Raw genomic sequence first — 18,824 nt, 5'->3', positions numbered from 1 at the left:
ATTTATTTCCGATATAAGTGAGCGACCTACGAGAAGGGGATGCACCTTACTGTCAGTTCCTGTTCATCGATCGAACTTCTTCAGTAAGTCGTTCACTGTTCAGGCATGTCGCCTCTGGAACTCTCTTCCTGATGATATACATATTATAGAAGGTCGAGATCGTTTTGGGGCAAAGGTCAAGGACTTGTCGCTGGCCGGTCTGTAGGGGTGACGGGTGGCGGTGCTCGTGGCGTGCTTGTGGTCAGGCTGTGTGTTTGAGAGAATGAATGTAGTAATAACGAGAAATTCTTTAAAAAGTAATCTGTTAATTTAAGTTTTAATTTAACTTTGTTTGAATTTTTCTACATATCAAGGTGATAAGTTTTATTTTTAATTATTAAATAGTATGTATATATTTTGGTTAATTTTTAAGCATTTATTATATTTTGAAATTTGTTATTAGTTAAGATCATTCACTGTAAATATATCTGTATATTATGTGAGGTTGAGTGGTACAGAGAGCGCTAACTAGCCCTAACTCCGCCTCTTAAATAAAGGCATATATTTCATTTCATTTGATGTTTAGATTGATGACAAATTTTCACAATATTTAAATAGATATTAATTTCATTGCCGGTACGATTGAATGGGTGAATTGTATACGATATCCCCCCCCCCCACGATATAAATTTCAAACCATCCCAAAGTTACTTACAGTAATTAATACAACACTCTTGAAAATTCAGTTCACTAAATAAACTTCATAACATAACTAATCATTGTGTACAGAGTACGCAATAAGACGTAAACTATGATTGACTAAAGATTTATATTTTGGAACAAATCTAATAACATATATATAAAGCTAACGACCATTTTGTAAAAGTTTTGTAGCATTTTTCTTTTTTGTTTTTAAATTACCACTGTATTTAAATAATGAATTCAGGAAAGGGATTGAGAAATTTTCGTTCCTTCGAAGTATATAATTTTATAAAATAGATATAGATCAAAAGAAGATATAGATTAGGGAAATTTTACACATACTTTTATACTTTTTCAGGATTTCCAGGAAAATAATTTCAGTCACGTCAGGAGAAAAGGCCCATAAAAGCTGCATCTATTGGATGTAGTTCGAAGAAAGGAATGCAAGCAGTTGACATGAATATACGCAGTTTATTACCTATAAATAAACAGGTTAAGTATCTTTACCGTCATCAATCTTGTTTTAATAGACCTGATGGCCCGATTTGGAAATGGTAGAAAAGTACTTGTTATTCGTAAGAAATAGAATCGAGGACGATAAGGGTGAATGAACTGTTTATTTACAGTGAAGCATCAATCCAGGAGGCAGAACATATGTAAATTAGTTTATTAATCATCAATTATTAGTGTGTGTACTTAATATTGTTATTTAAGAACAGTATGGAGCTTCTTGTGTACATTCCTTGCGGAGAATGGACATTATTTTTTTTATATATATTATAGCGTGTAAGGTATTTAAGAATACATCAGCTTTGATTTTACGTTCTTTCATACTTTAAGAATTTTTACTGTTTGAAACACAAATCGACAACCTCTGAGATCAATGCAATTGTACGCGCCTACTCGTGAAGCCGTTATGTATACAGTAGGGAGTATAACTTAGAAATAATTTAAATGTTTGACAAAACTTGCAACTTTAGTAGTTGGTTACTACATTCTGTAAGCGTTTAAGACCAAAAATGTTTGGTAATCTTCTAGGAACAGTAAATAACCTATATTCTGTCCCTATCTATTGCACAAGATAACTAATCAGAAACCCGTTTTAAAATTAATTAAATGAGCAGTTTAAGTTCGGATACAACTATATCTTGAACATATTTAGATCCACACATTTAAAATGAAATTGGAACGGACGTTCTAGGAAACAAAAGTTAATTAAGAATAGTTCATTGGTGCCTTTTGAACCAAAAGGTTGAATTTCAGGGTACATGCTGTTTTTTGTTCTCATCTACATGGAGTTCTCATTTTCACGAATGCATTGATTTTAATTAAGAAAGGGTTATTTGAGGATTTTGTTGAATAATGTATGAAATCTACTCCAAGTTACATATTTGAGAGCTTTTGAAGCCAGGAGGCCAGAGGTTGTCATATAACTAGTGGTATTAGATATTGAGGGCTACTACAGGCTATAAGTCTTAAAAGGTCAAATGATCCATGGCGCTTACGTTTACTAGAAAGAAGATTATACATAAGATTTGAGACTCCTATATATTAGTGATCCTAGAGATAAAGGCTTGGATAGGCTCGGCTACATGTCACGGCTACACAGAGGCGGAACTTCACGTCACGTGTAACGGAGTGCTTGCTGGTTACGCAAAGGCAGAATTTCACGTTACGTCATGTAACGTAGTGCTTGCTGACTACACGGAGGCGGAACTTCACGTCATGTAACGTAGTGCTTGCTGGCTACACGGAGGCGGAACTTCACGTCATGTAACGTAGTGCTTGCTGGCTACACGGAGGCGGAACTTCACGTCATGTAACGTAGTGCTTGATGGCTACACGGAGGCGGAAAGTCACGTCACGTCAAGTAGCGGAGTGCTTGGTAGCTACACGGAGGCCGAACTTTGCATCACGTCACGGAATCGCTTCGGAGACTGCGTAGTAGAGACTGCGCTTCAACCTGATTTCATAAAACTCATATTTAAATAGTTTTTATCAATAAAAAATGCAAGTAAAAAACATCCGTCATAATAACCTTTGTGTATTTTATTAAGTATAGACCATATTTAAAAAAATCTAAGAGTGTTGAATCTAATATCCTCTGTAAAAAATAATAAATTAACGAGTAAATGTAACTAATGCATTAGATTATTTTAATATATAAATTCACATTGAAAACATTTAACGAACTACATAGTATTAGCCTAAATTATCCAAGATCAGACAACCTGCCCGAACATACCCGAAGACTGTCGGTTCTGTTCTGCTACACGCTTCTGTTATGGTGGCTTCACGGCGGTGGAACATCACTTACAATCCTGATGTAATACGTTATATCAAGTGGAGAATGCTACATGGCAGTGGAACATCACATCACGCCCCGTCCAGGTCTCGAGAGAATTCACCCAACTCCATGATGTCGCTGTATAGCCACCCCTATTTGATTTAATGTAAAGCATAACATTAGAATTTGGACGGGACTGGATGTAACGTTCTGCCACCGTGTAGGCAGGCAGGCCTGTTGGGACTAGTAAATCTACAGCATTTAAAAAGCCAGATGGGAATTCCTAGATGACAGTTGGTTTCATTTATCAGGGCTTCTAGATGCCAGGTTGTTCCAGACATGGGTGTAATATTTAAGAAATATAAGATTTCAAAAGATAAATGGTCTCTGTGACTGGTGCTCAGGCACCAGTTCCACTCAATAAAACTGGTTTCCCATAAGTAAGTAAGATGTATTTTGAACAAGTAATAAAATAATTATTATTTGTATTACAGGTAAAATAATTTAACAGCATGAAATCATATTTTTTTGTAACCCTTAAGCATGAGTGAACAATGTGATATCGTGTTTTAAAAAGAGGACAACATTTTTTTGAGATTTATTGTATAGATCAAAATATACTAGGAATCTTGATTTATGTCACAATGCTAAACCATAATCAATTTTCCCAATTTATTTTTAGTTGTGATATTTAGCAGTTTGTTTCAATCACACACATGCATATTGCTTTTGGTTATTTTTTTATATCTTTACTAAACGAAAACTATTGTTCTTAGGGAGTAAAACATAAGGTTGTTCAATACATCTGCCAATTAATTAGCAACAATGTTGCTATGGGTCAAAACACAAGATGAATATAAATGTAGGTTATATAATAACTCTTCACACCTTTAATTTCACTTCTTTACATATTACAAAAAAAATTGTACTAGTAACTGTAACAGAATAAAATTTTGTATTTTAGTGAAATACCTGTCTTAGGATTAAATTCATATGTCGTCCTGAAAAACGTTTGCCCTACAGCCATATGAGAAGCTCAAATGTTAGGTCCTGACCTTAAGCAATAACCATGCTCTGCAACAACCAAATCCCAAGCCAAATGTTTGTGTAGGATGAGAAAATGTAATTGGCCTTGTAAACTTTATTTTATGTTCTTAAGAAAATAAGAAACAATAAAATGTAAGAAATTAACAGTTGAAACTTATTAATACAAAGTTAAACTTGGTTTAACATATGGTAAGATAAAAGTTCAATTAGATAATCTGTTTAATTCAATTGGTAAAGATTAATGCAACTACTAGAAATTAATAAACCAAAAGTAAAATAAAATGAGTCATAAATTTAAAACTAAAATTGTGTCTTTTAGGCAGAAGAACCAATATTTAATTTTGAATCACAGATGCTGATGATGTGGGAGGGCTGCTCTTAGATGATGGATCCGAATCCTCAGATGGTGATATCCAATAGGGTGCAATGTGCAATGTCCTTTAGATGCAGTGGAATGATTGAAGGGAAAAACTGAATTCGTTATGATAATGGAGGTCTGGTTGATTATAATTTGTGTTATAATTAAATACTAATTTGGTTTTAATGCTTTAAAATATGCAAATTGGTTGAAAGGTAAATTCTAGAATATAAATTGGAAAAGTTGTTCAGTATATAAAGATTATATGTGTTGATCATCTATAATCAAAATGTAGAATAATTAATTGTTATCAGCTGGGTCATTGTCAACCAGTCAATTAGAAATGGATATATTATTATTTCAAGATGAATTTATATACAATATAAAAAGAGCATTCTTAAACGTAGAATACTTGTTCAGTTATTATATTAATTATTATAGTATTTATATTTTGGGTGTTATAAATCAATATTTAAATGAGAATGAAATAGTTTGAAAATAATTTTAAATATATCTTTCATCACATTTTAAAAATAAATGTATCAAGTACAAGTAAATGTGATATTACATCTGTTGTTCTTTATATAGCTGAGAGTAGAGTTGAATGTAGTAGCTATGTTCTGCGACAAGAAGTATTGCATTAATTTGAATTATACATTAGTCAGTACATATTCCGTCAAATCATGCAATTTATTTATTTTTATAATTTAGAAATTTCAAATGGAACATGACATCGGAAAGTAAGGTGAAACGAAATTTATTGAACTTTTTCATTAATTTCAGTTTTACAGTTATTCATTGTAATTATGGAGATCGTAGGCAAGTGGATAAAAATTTTCCTTTGAATATTGCAAAATCTTACGTGAAGTTGACATTTTTGGATCAACAATGTGTTTAGGCTGAAATATCAACAGTTTTTCATTAAATATCTTTCATGAAATATGGCACATCATCAATTTTAGTTCGGTTACAGTTTTAAAATTGTACGTCCGAGATAGAGCCAACCTTGAGTGGTAATTTAGTCAATAACAGCCTTCTTCAAAGGTAACATTGAGCCTAAGATGCTCTTCATCAGTGTCAAACATCTGCTTACGTATCACAGTTCAACCAAAATCATACAAAGTCTCAGCCATTTTGTCAAATACAGGATAATGCGCGACCACCTTGTATTCAGTGGCAACTTAGAACAATGTAAGTTACATTGGACATCCAAATATAGCCTTTCTATCATCATTTACCCAGGATACCACGAGATACAGAGCCCCCTCGTGAAATTGAGGCAGTGAAGTCTCAACCCTTTGTTTGTTTGTCAATCAGTGAAGTACGATAGTACACCACATCTTCCATGGATACTTTGAAAACAGTTGTTCTCCACAATCGTGAGTAAGAGCACTCATAGCCAAAGCCATCTGCTACTCAATCCATTATGAATGGAATATTATTGTAATGAAGGGGATAAAAGTGCAACTTGCCATGCATGAAACCAGGGATGTTTAAAGTATGAGAGAGAGAGAGGACGCTCAGTATATTATAGCTCAATGAAAAAGGTACATCTTTTTGCTGTCACAATCAAAGGTAAATTGAAGTATGATCGGAATAATCAAGTGATTGAAACTTATCCAACAGTTACTTGACCAAGGAAACAACTGTGATAAAGACAGCAATGAGAAAAAAAAAACTGCTAGAGTATTAAGATTTTTATTTGGTCAATATGCAATTAATTGTTACCACCCATCTTCTTCAGTACTGACTCATCTTGAAGTCCACTCTGTGGTAAACAGACATCTATAAAATAAAGATTCTTTCAAGGTGAATGTAGGATCAGAATGACCTTTGTCTTCTTAACTTACAAATGATTAGGAAGGAAATAACACAACTAAGACCAATGCAACACAAACTGGACAGGAGGAAAACTCGCTGAACCCAATCTGCCAAATGATTACTCAAAAAGTTACTGATCACAACAAATTTATAGCTTCTTTTACCAGCTCATTCTCGTCCACCAATTTGGTTTAAACTTTTGATCACCGTCGGTCACCTCCTGCATTCATATTTGTACCACAACCAGGTTTGTTTTGTGGGAGTTTCGGTTTTTGTCTAATAAGTGGGTTCTTCCCCTCCGATGCAAACAACTGTGATGTACTCATCTCTAGTATGAGAAAAACTGAGCTATGTTCAGGACTACTCTAAAACTCTGAATTGATGGAACCTATCTGGGAAAGAAGCAACCCTCCTCCTATCCTCATAATATTTGATTTAGGATAAAGTCAATGAACTGCTGTTGGACTGCAAAATGTTTCAAAACTTGTAAACATGTTATTGTCAACTAACTACTGTTCCCGCACGCGTCCTGAGAGGCGCATTGGAATCTGTGAGATTTATGTACTAAAATTTTGACTTGAATAAAGAGTTTTGAAATTGAACTTGAAAGTAATCAGGTCCAGTTAGTTCTCCTAACCCCCCAACATTTTGTCCGTCTGAACAGGATCAGGATTTTATTTGTTTGCTACCCTATAAAACACTAATTTACTATGGATCCCCAAACAAATATGACACAATAGGAAGATTTCATCCATCATTGCCATCTATAGCTCAACTTACCTGATTTTGAGCTAATGACAACTTGATCATATCAGTTAAATAGGAACAGTTAAATTTTGACCTTAACCAACCAGATATTTTTCTGTTACAAAATTGCTTATGGTACAAGATTTTTTGGCTATTATAATTTAACTGTCACAGTATTACTAATAATACAATCAATTATGAGTAGTAACATTCCATTACAAAATAAATATACCTTTAGGTATATTATGATCAGTTTCACATGGAGTGGTATGTTTAAATAACATTTGCAATTATATCACTCGTGAAAAATAAAAGTAGTACAAGGGAGATGAAGCAAGTTGTGTGGGTGTGTCTTTATTCATTATTTACAATATAAGGCAACATCGTGAATACTTAACTAAGGATGAACACATTGAAGTACGATAGTTACATTTATTTTGTACTTGTATGAATTATTTTGTATGTTTAATTTCACTGAAAATCCTACTTACATCTAAACAAGTTATTTACAACATAAATAAATTATTACAGGCGTGTTATCTTCCAAGTGTCCAAATCTCCCTTACGAAAAGAGGAGAATACTATTTAATGGACACAATCATTGAATGTTAATTGTGAAACATAAAGCTAACAAAACACAACTTTAGTAGTTGTTTATAAAACAACAATACTGTATTGATTTTCCACAAAACTAAAGCAATTCTTAACTTAGACTGGCCTACATACCCTTCTCATTAAAACTCAATTCTTTGGAAACCAGCAATAAAGAGGTATATTCCATAATACATAAATTAGATTTTGCACTATAATCTATTACAATCTTATTGTTCTTGATGCCTCATTTTCATTTCAAGTATATAATCTGCCTACAGTAAAAAATAACAATGTGTTTTAGTTTGTGTCCTGTTTTGCAATTGAAGGATACTTGGTTAATGCATTAGGATACTTTTCTTTAATCGACGTTACATTTTTCAATATGATGTTGATCATGTTTCTACATGAAATGTAAAACTAAAAGCTCCTCTCACTTCCCCACAAGAGATCATTTCCTTTCCAAAATTCAAATCGTAAATGATGGTAAAACAGTCACCACATTCAATTTCTAGCTTGCTATAGACTTAGTAAGCTACTTCTCCTGAATTGTATGTAAATAGTTTAAAAGTTACTTTATTCTATAAGCAAAAGATTTAACCATGAAACTAGTAGTTAACATTACAAATATTTAATGCTTAAAAAAACTCAGGATATTTTTGAGTTAACTTTATTTTTGTACAGCTAAAGTTAAAAGAAATGTTTATAAGTATGTAAGCTACTTATTGAAAGTGTTAGACTATTCAATTATTGTATTGGGTACAACTGGCTTCTTAGTGATTAACAATGATTGATTTGCTTTTATTGTTTAACAACTACAAAGTAACACACAAACTTTCTCCAATTTCTAAGGAAAAATATTCTTATTTTTATACAGAAAACATCTCTTCAAAATAATTTAAATTATTTTTATAGATAAGGGAATTGAAAAATTGTTATATTAACCTATATTAATGATTTTTAATAATCAATTGTATTTCGCCACGTTTGTTTAGTGTACAACTTTGTGCTTATATGCAAGTCAACATGACATGAATAGTTTAGCCAATACAAGTGGGTAAATATGGTAAGTTGTAACAAACTTACAAGTCACAACATTTCTAAAGGTGCGCCCACACAAGTGAAGACAATCGTTTCGCTCTAGATGCTTGTGACATCCCGTCTCCCTAAAAATGTATCTTCCCGTTTGAATTACGTACTATAGCTTCGTTCGGAGTGGCCACACTGATGTGGAAAGAGACTGACGTATCCTGTAGATGTAGTGCATACCACACGAGGGATGTAGCACCGCTCCGATTATTCCTTGATGCATGTGCAGAAGTTGGTTATTCCTGTGTGGGGAAATATATTTTCCTATTGTGTTGTCAATACTAGTTGACAGGTCTGTGCTGTTTTGAAGTAAATTTTTTTAATGTTGCACAAAATGGAACAGTTAATAGAATGTGTTTGAAAATGTACGTGTTTATACGAATTATCCAGTGAAGAATACCAAATATTGGTGTGGAAAGATAAAGAAAGAAATTGTTTTAATGAATGAAGAAATTAGAAGTAGCTCCTCATCACTAGAAGAATGATAAATGAAAAGAAAATATCCAAACACATATTTTATGCGATAACATCCTGGGATTTAACAGGCTAGCTATGTATCTCCAGTGTGGCCACCCGAGCAAACGGGTGTGTGCTGTACACACATTTCATCCATGGCATAGTGATCGTCTCAGCTAGTGTGGACGCACCCTACATTCCATAACTGGATTCAGACATTTAATTTAAATCCATATGTCCGTATGAAATGGTCTCATAGTTACACTAGAAGTCATAGATGATAATTATTACACACAAATTATGTTACAAGTTCTTAATTTTACAGATAAAAATAACTTTTATAAATCTTAAAAAAAAAAACACTTTAATAAATATTAGCTTGTGTTGCTCACATAATAATATCACAGTTAGGTTAAATTCATTACTACAACAGATGAAAAACAGTTTAAAACCATATATACATGAAATATATTTAAATGTTGGCAAATTTTCATACTTTAACAGTACTTTGTAAAAAATTGTAATACAAAAATATATCTATTTATTTAAGAAAATAAAATCTGAAACATTTAGTAAATATTTGTCAATAGTTTTTACACAACAGTTAATCACTGATGTAAAAGTTAGAACTACAAGCAACATTTAGTTTCATATTTTTGTCTCCATTTTGATTTTTTATGGAAGACAAATCTCTTCTCCTAAAGGTGAATGGAAATTGTAATGTCTTTAATAACAATCAAAAAAGTCAAAAGTTGTATAATTATATTTTTTAAAGATAGTCTAAATTAAAATTCTAATATCTGTGCGAAACTCTAATCATAAATTAATCACATTTATGTAAAGAAAATACATAGGTTAGCCAGTTTGAAGTGAAGTTCTCCCAACTTTTATAACACTTACTTTAAAGAATACTTTACTTTCATTTGTTTAGCCCACTCTAGTATTTCACTGTATGTACTATAACTCTACTCAGGCTTTTCCCCTTACATTTAAAATTTCTTTTCCAATCAATATTAATACATCATTCTTTTCATAAAATCAAGTATCCATACAAAATTTGAAACCTTTCATAGACACTATTAACACATCTCTAAACAAATGTTAAAAAATGTGTTTACTTTCATAAAATTAATCTACCCTAGATGATATTTTTTTAGATACATGTAATAATTTGAGTCGTACATCAAACAAAAATTTAAGAAATTATTCATAAAAGACTAGATTTGAAAACTTAAATAATCTTAGAAACATGATACTTCAAATTGCGTACTGATTTGTTGTTTATAAAAGTGTAAACTTGGAAATGAATATGATGCGTGTTAAAATGTAGTAATCAACAATTATATGTACAAATCTCTTTTTATTTTATACCATTCTGTTCATGACAATTTTAGGGCAAATGCAATAAAAAATTTGTATTTATTTGTTTAATATCTGACAATTATTTGTGAATTCTTTTTCCTTCTGAAAATTTGCTATTAAAACATGGACAAAACGCAAGTAATTTTAATAATGCATAAAAGCTAACTCATATTCTGAAGGAAATAGTGGAACAAGTATTTTTTAAGTGTAACAGAGAAAATATTAAGAAATATTTGAATTTGCATTAAGAAGGAAAATGGTTTAAGCTGGTGCCAAATGATTGGACCATTTTCATAACTTACTTTTAAATTACTTTCAGAATTCATAAACTAGGTTCCAACAACAAAATATGGGTTTTTTCCAGTGATGTGTATTTTCACAGTATTTTGAAAAGTATGCTATTGTGGAAATGTTCTTAAGAGGAAGAGGAGGTCCAGGGCATTTATTGGGAAATACTTGAAATCTATGTGCAAGATGGCGAAATTTAAAAGATGTATGGAGTCCAACTTTTTTTGTATAAATTAAAAATATAAATTTTGTAGACATGAGGAATTCTACATCTTAGCTTAAAAAAATTAATTTAACACAAATTATATGTTAAAAAGAAATATATATAATCAATTTGAAAATAATTTGTTTTCTTCCTGGACCCAAAGATGCAATACCAAAAATGTCTAGTTTTTCCTTAGTGTCATGATAAATATGAGAAAGAACAATTTTGAACTTCTTGGTCCTGTGCAATTACAATAAATAATTGTTGAAATAATAATAAATAATTAATTTTTCTATAAAAACTGAGCAAACAACTTGTTAATATTTTTCAATTTATTAAGAAATTATATTTCTCAAATACCCCATTAACATTTTTCTTCCTTGAACTTAGTTACCCTGATGACCCCGCACCCCTTTTCTTGGATTAAAAGTTCATAACAGTCAATTTCTGATAAACATTCTAGTTTTAGTAATTAAAACATTTCCCTATCGTGCTCATTAAATATAAATAATGAACACCAAAAAATGAATTAGTCTAGCTGATAATTTAAATGTACGATTCCAGGACTAAATAAAGTTGTCAGTTATGCAGTGCAAATTGTTAAGAAGTTGCTAATTTACTGATTTCATGATCTATATTAATATATGAACAAGGTACCATTTATCTTATAGCTCATTATAAATGCCCATAAATGTTCAATTTGCCAAAATGACGACTTTCCTTCTTGTGTTGAGATCCTCTAGTAAGTCATGGCTTGAGATCACATGAGAAATATACACATACTCACCTTTAATTGAGATTAAAATCCTTACAAGTCCATGAAATAGCACAGCACACTCACATTTTATTTTCTTATCTGGCATAGTATTACATGTAATGGAACTGGATTGAATATAGAATCACTTAAAACACCAAGAATTTTGAATCTAACTGAATCTAACTTTGTTATAAACTATATATTTTTGGTTTTCTTGAATTAAGTAAGTACTTTTAGAGCAAGTAAAAGATTGTGCTTTATAATACACAGATTGATCACCACTGTTTGATGTGTTTCACAAAGAAATCACACCATAACATACAAACAGTGGTGATATAAATCGTATTTGATACGTATCAATAACTTAAAAGTCAATCTTATTTTTGTTGTTGCCAGTTAAGTAAGTAAAGTGCTATTTCCTGAACTTACCACTCTTCCTGTCTTTGATTTGGTCAGTGTCATCTTGGAAAATTGAAAAAATGGAAAATTGGCTCACAGTCAATCGTGAAGGTTTTTACTAAGGAGAAGATTGTTGTGAGGTCCCGAAAGGTGTCGTATCAGTTCAGGTAATGACTCGAATGTTAATTGGCAAAAGCAACAGTTGAAATGTCCCAAATCACCGTCACTACTGGTTCCGCCACTGACCGAGATAACGTTTCTGTGCACAGAACACAAGTGTTTCAGCAAGTGTGCCTTCTGCTTGAACATGGCCACACACAACCTGCACGCGAACGGTTTCTCCCCAGTGTGCACTCTCAGGTGGGTCTTGAGGTTCCAGCTCATACCAAACTGTTTCCCGCAGTATTCACAACGGTACTCGCGTGCCGGCGCTGGTTTGCTGCCTGCCGTACCACTCGCCTCCAGCTCCTCCACTGTAAAAATACCACATACATGACCCAAATCATAAACCCAGGTTTCAAAAAAATTAAGGAGAAAAAGAAAAGCCTTATCTCTTATGTGGTTTACAAAATGATCAGTGAATCTGAAATACCATGTTATATGTCTTATTCTGAGAAAAGAACTCAACTTTTAAATACTGGTTTTACTATTCCATCTCTTTTATTGCAAGCTAAGATTAACTATGAGGTAAGAATTCATCTAAACTTTCATCTAAACATCAATAACACTCCGTGTTTTGTAACTACATATTTTATAAGTTTGAAGCAGAAGGATAACTTAACTACATACGAGATACACATAACTCGTAGATTCACTACAATATTGATATAATATTGGTATCTAGTGTACAAAAGACACATGTTATGAATAACACCAGAAACCCATTATACAAATGCATTTATCCAAATTCTGGCTTATCTGACATACATTATAAGAAATAACTTTTGTTTATTATCCAATTGTTATTGGTATAAATCTGTTCAAAATAGTTACTCACATTAAACCTTTTTTACATTACTAAAGAAAGAAACTCATATTGCCTGACTAGAACAGGTTTTTGTAGGTTTTATACCGCAGTGAACTGATGTTTAATGCTAGAAGCCACACTGTGTTGTCACCCTCATCAATGTTTTCATGCACACACTGGAATATTGATACGTTTTAACAAATGTACAAGATATTTTCTAAACTTTTAACTTTTGTACAGAATAAAGTTTAGTCTTACTACTGTATATACTATTATGCTATTAAGACTCATTCCGTTAGGAATTGAGGTACTTTGGGAACCTGTAACGCGGAGGTCATTCCATCCCTATCTACTACTTATTATTACACAACATAGTTAGGTTTAGATTAAGTTATCATAAATATGTTATGCTCACATAACCTCAGCTTGAATTTAGGTACTATCTCGAGGGATGTTTTTCTTCTTTCGCCAAAATTCTAAGGGATGGGCTGACCTCAGTTTGGGTGATGCCCAAAGAACTGGCAAAGTACCTCCCCAGGGGTGACACTCAGTTGCCACTCAAGACCAATGGGGGATCTGAATCCAACTGAAGTCCCACTGGTCGGTCCGGAATCATAACACACACTGCTTTTGCATGACTGAGGGCCCCCCAATCTCACGGTGTGAGGTGACCCATGCCAAAGAGATGCATGGCACAGTGGTAGTGTGTCACGAACACAGCCCTTGGGGGTTGGGCACTCTCCCAAGTGTAAATAGCCTTACCTGACTAGGCAGACCTTTTATTTCCTTGGTATTCTTGGGACCTATTTGGATCCTGAAATCAAGAACCCAACAGATCTTGATTTGGAAATGTTACAGCAGGCAGTTGCATGTAGCAGTTTGGCTTTGCATGTCTGTGCCTTTTCATCACGTTCAACTACCATCGACAAAGATTCAGCAGTTGGTGGTTTTGACGTAGAGGTCGAGCAGACCAGCTGAGGACACAAGGTATTTCAACTGATCATGGGAATCAAGGTCCTTCAGGTCAATCTGCAGCACAGTAAAGGTGCTTCAGCTGTGTTCTGCAGACGCTTTTTGGCAGAAGAACTTCACATGGCTCTGATACAGAAAACCTGAATTTGTAAGAATAAAATATCAGGGCTTTTCATGGCAGAGGTTACAATTGGTAGTGCCCATGTTAATAATGACAGAGCTTGTACAAGATAAACAGCATTCCTGTTTGGGGCTGGTGCTAGACGAACCCTGTTGATTACAACCACATATCTCCCGTATGATAATGTGGATTCCACGCCCTCCAGGGAGATGGCTACCTTGGTAGATCATGTTGGGAAGAGCGATTTGGAGTTGGTGGTTGACTGTGACGCTAATTCACATAATGAGGTGTGGTGCAGCATCAACACAAACAGCAGAGGCAAGTCACTTCTGGAGTATATAATGTCCCACAGTCTGGTGATTGAAAATGTGGGTTAATGTTCCTATGTTTTGCTAACTGCCACGTAGGGAGGTGAAAAATGTGATGATGATGACAGTGGTATGGTTAGTCTGATACATGGCTGGCATGTGTCTGACGAGCCTTCACTCTCTGATCTTGCTCATATCTGCTTAAAAATCAGAGACCTGGAACTTTTAAAAATTCAGTGTAGGAATCCGAGGAACACAGACTGAGTGTCATACAAGGAGAACTTAAGGGTAAAACTAGAATCTGACGCTAGTAACTAGAAAAGGATTCACAATACAGTGCAGCTGGACAAATCTGCTGATAAGCTAATATCTTCAATTGTGGCTTCATTTGATCTCAGTTGTTCTGTTATTAACAGGAGAAGACCAAACCACTTATGGATGAACCACTCAACTGTGGAGGGAGACCTGCAGGGCATGCCGTTCACTCACAATGGTTTGGCATGGAGTGAGACCTGTTTGCTTGCAGCGAGGGATATTCTCCTTCCCATGCTGTGCAGCCTATTCAGAGTCTCTGTGGCCCTCAGGTACATTCCTCTTGGGCCTCTGACCTGGGGGGGGTATCCAGGGTAGTGTTTATACCGAAGGTCTAGCATGGATCGACCTAAGTCTTTTATGATATGTCTGTCCTCCTTTCTTCTCAAAACCATGGAGAAGATGGTTGCTAGGTATTTTTAGGAGGGATTTCTCCTGGAGCGCTCTCTATATCCAAAATCAGCATACACTCCAGGAAAATCATGCGACTCAGCCCTGCATTAACTGGTATGGAGGATTGAGAAGGCGCTGGCAGTGAAAGAAGTAGCCATAGGTGTCTTTCTGGATATTGAAGGAGCTTTTTACAATATAGGCACTCAGGCGATTGTCAATGCAATCTCAAGACGTGGTATTCATGGTCAAATATGTGACTGGATAAGGACATTGCTCGAAGACAGGGTGGTTACCACCACTCTTATGGGAGCAAGCATCAGTGCAAGGACTACGAGGGGCTGTCCCTAAGGAGGCGTCGTTTCTCCTCTTCTGTGGAAACCTAGATGCGATGATCTGCTCTTGTCTTTGAATAACAGTGGTGTCTTTGCATATGAGTACATGGATGAAATTGAGATTCTTGTGAGTGGCAAGTTCAAAAACAGTCACGGAACTGACCAATGCTGCTCTGAACATGGTGGGCAATTGGTGTGAAGGGATGGGCCTTAAGTGACAACCCCACCAAGGCTGCCGTGGTTGTCTTTACTAGGAGGAGTCAGTTGGAGGGTATTGGTCCATTCTTACAGAGAGGCTTTTCCATTGAGTTGAAGTCCGAGGTTAAGTAGCTGGGTGTAAACCCTGATAGGGTTCTGAACTCGGGACCCCATCTGGAAAGGGTTATTGCCAGAGATAAATGTTCTTTAATTCAATGCAGAAGTGTAATAGGTGGGTGAGTCTTGGTGACCGAGGCTTTTGTATTGGCTTTATGTCTCCATGGTTAGATTTTCACTAATGTTTGGGGCTGTTGTCTGGTGGCCAAAATTGGAGGCCAAGATGGTGGTAGCTGGTCTGGCTAGCATCCAAAGGTTGGCTTGCTTTGCTTTCACTGGAGCTTTTCCAAATGCACTGAGCACTGCTCTCGACTGTTGCCTAGTCCTCAACCTAGCCCTCTTGGACATTGTCATTTAGGCTATGGCCGGGAGGAGTGCCTACTGTCTTCAGCAGGCAGGACATTGGTCGGCCCGGGCTGCAGCAGGGGTAGTGCAGAATTAGCATCCTGATTCAGGGAAAATCTCTGCACATGATATCGGATCAGATGCCACAAAGATTTTCCTCAACAAACCTTTCAGGATTGTCATACCTTCTAGGGAGGCTTGGTCGGAGGGAAAGAAACCTCTTCCACCAGCGGAGCTTGAATAGTTTACAGACAGCTCTAAAACAAAAAGTGGCACAGGTGCCGGAATTGTGGGGATGAGACCATGTAGGGTACTGGTTGTCCCTATTGGTCCTTATGCCATAGTCTTTCAGGCAGAAATCACAGCCATTATGGAGTGTGTTCGTGAGAATCTTTGTCTGCGGTATTAGCATTTTAACAAATAGCCAGGCAGCATTGAATGCGTTGGACTCTTGTGTGTTCAACTCCAAACTTGTCTGGGATTGCTATCAAGTACTTTCTTCCCTTGCCAGAATCAACAATGTGTCTGTTAGTTGAGTTCCTATTCATGAGAGAATCTCTGAGAATAAAAGAGCTGATGTCCTGGCTAACATGGGCTCTGAGTCCAATATGATGGGCCCTCAACCAATCTGTAGCCTCAACCATTCTGTAGCATTTCTAGGTATGAGTCCTTTGGGCTGTCTCGGAATGGGTTCACATTGAACATGAGAGAAGTTGGAGGCTACATCCGGGTCTAAGAATGAACAGAATGGTTCTACAGTTGCCTTCCCCAGGGTAGCATCTGACCTTCTCTCACTAAGTAGATCAGTGTCTTCTCAGATTATGGATATGATTACGGGACATGGTCACCTGAAGAAGCATCTTCACAGAGTCGGTATCCTTCAGGAGGATCCGCTCTGTAAAATGTGTGACGAGCAGGAGGAAACTGCTGAACACCTGTTCTTGACTGCCGTGCAATAGCAAGGGAGCGGTATACCATCTTTGGTAGTTTGAACAAGGGTGGTGAATTTCCCCAGGAGGACCTGATAGGTTGTTTTTGGCGGTTTATAGAACTGGTCAGCATCATGGTGTGCTCCCGAGGTGCAAAAAAGATCCTTGAGATTTGAGTCCATGGCAAAATAGGCTGCCCCAAAGAATAAGAAGAAGGGTGGTGCCCAAAGCCCGCACTGATGGCAGATAAAAAAAAATTCCTCGAGATAGTAGTCAATTACAAGCACAAATCACGTGAAACTTAGGTAGGCCTAGTACTAGTAACATATGATAACCTAATCTAAACCTACTTATATCGCATAATAACAAGTAGAAGATAGGGACAGAATAGACCATATAATACCAAACTACCGGAATTTATTACATTCTAAGATTACAAAGTAAGCTTGTAAATAGCCCCACTGTAGACACGTACACTTGTGTATGATGCCACTTCTCAGTTTTTAGACACCAATACTGACCAAAAGCAAGTTTAAATAGTGTCCGTCATCATAAATTTCAATCATCCAAAATAGGCATGCCCAATCAATGAATAATTGCTTCCCTAGTATATGAACTATTTAAAAGTATATATTTCAAACCACTTTATTGGGTAACAACAGCAATTGCAACAAACAGAGAAATATAACTTTCAATTTTTCAACTATTATTTCAACTTTCTTAACATTCACTTTAACAAGCACAAAAATGTGATAAAGACAAAGACGAAGAAAAGAGTACAAAATTGTCAGATGGAGTTGAGGCTTTAAAGGAGACTTTATTATCCAGCCAACGTACAAATGAATGTTTCCACCCATTTTCTTTGGTTCTAACTCAACCTTGAAACCCATTCCCAGGTAACAAATATTAAAGAAAGAAATGCACCTTCAAACTAGCTAAATTATGAGCGTTGTTTCTACCTTAAGTCTTTTTAATTTTGATGGGCAGGACAAGAAATAAAACTACACTTATAAAAATTAATAAAAACTACTGCTTGCTACTTATTTTATCAGATACAAAGTTGTATGAACTCTCTATTTTAATGTTTCATGTTAAAATTGTCAGTAATATCCAAAGAATTTATTTGCTGGATTTTAATGTTGAAAATCACTTCTTGAGATAGTGGCCTCAAAACAGAATTGACAGATCAGGTTATGGAGGATATTGGGACATGGTTCCACTAAGATGGATTACAAAAGCCATCGGAAGACAAGAGATATCTTCAACAGCTTTCTAATTTTATACTGTTCCCTCAACAAAGGCTCTATATTGAGCCATATTTTGGACATACTACATTGTGTCTAAAATAGACTAAGAAAAATGACAATAATATGTTGATTTAGAATTAAGCACCTTACTCTGTAGTCATTGACTCTTCTCTTGCCATCAAATACATTTGCCAATTTAAATAGTTTATTTAATTAATTTTTTAATTATAAATTGTTGTTGATGTTGGAGTGTTTTATATTGGATCCGACAGACTGCGCTACGACATGTAATACAAAGCCAACTGATACTTAACAGCTGTTAATACTTACAGCTGAAAGTTCAAGAAACATTTGTTTACATTTAAAATTTAGAAAATTTTTATTGTAAAGTGCTTGATCAGTAGTGTAATGCAGGTTGCATAGAAGACGTCATTGCCTAATTTTAAATTCAGACTGCACCAATGATCAATAAACTATCTAATGCAATGAAAATAC

The 18,824-nt window shown here is 35.0% G+C and overlaps 1 protein-coding gene across 1 annotated transcript in view; it reads right to left on the bottom strand.

Moving 5' to 3' along the window:
• Positions 1–7,279: 7,279 nt before the first annotated feature.
• The window catches only part of LOC124362835 (transcription factor Ken), a 73,028-nt gene continuing 61,483 nt past the window's right edge, over positions 7,280–18,824 (bottom strand). The window contains exon 5 of the mRNA XM_046817682.1: positions 7,280–12,561. Within this exon, the coding sequence (XP_046673638.1) occupies positions 12,188–12,561 (374 nt within the window). The 3' untranslated portion in view covers positions 7,280–12,187. The remainder of the gene's footprint in view (positions 12,562–18,824) is intronic.

The sequence above is a fragment of the Homalodisca vitripennis genome, chromosome 5 (assembly GCF_021130785.1).
Source record: "Homalodisca vitripennis isolate AUS2020 chromosome 5, UT_GWSS_2.1, whole genome shotgun sequence".
Classification (NCBI taxonomy): Eukaryota; Metazoa; Arthropoda; class Insecta; order Hemiptera; family Cicadellidae; genus Homalodisca; species Homalodisca vitripennis.
The sequence above is the reverse complement of the archived record's forward strand: the minus strand, read 5'-3'. Positions and strand labels throughout refer to the sequence as shown.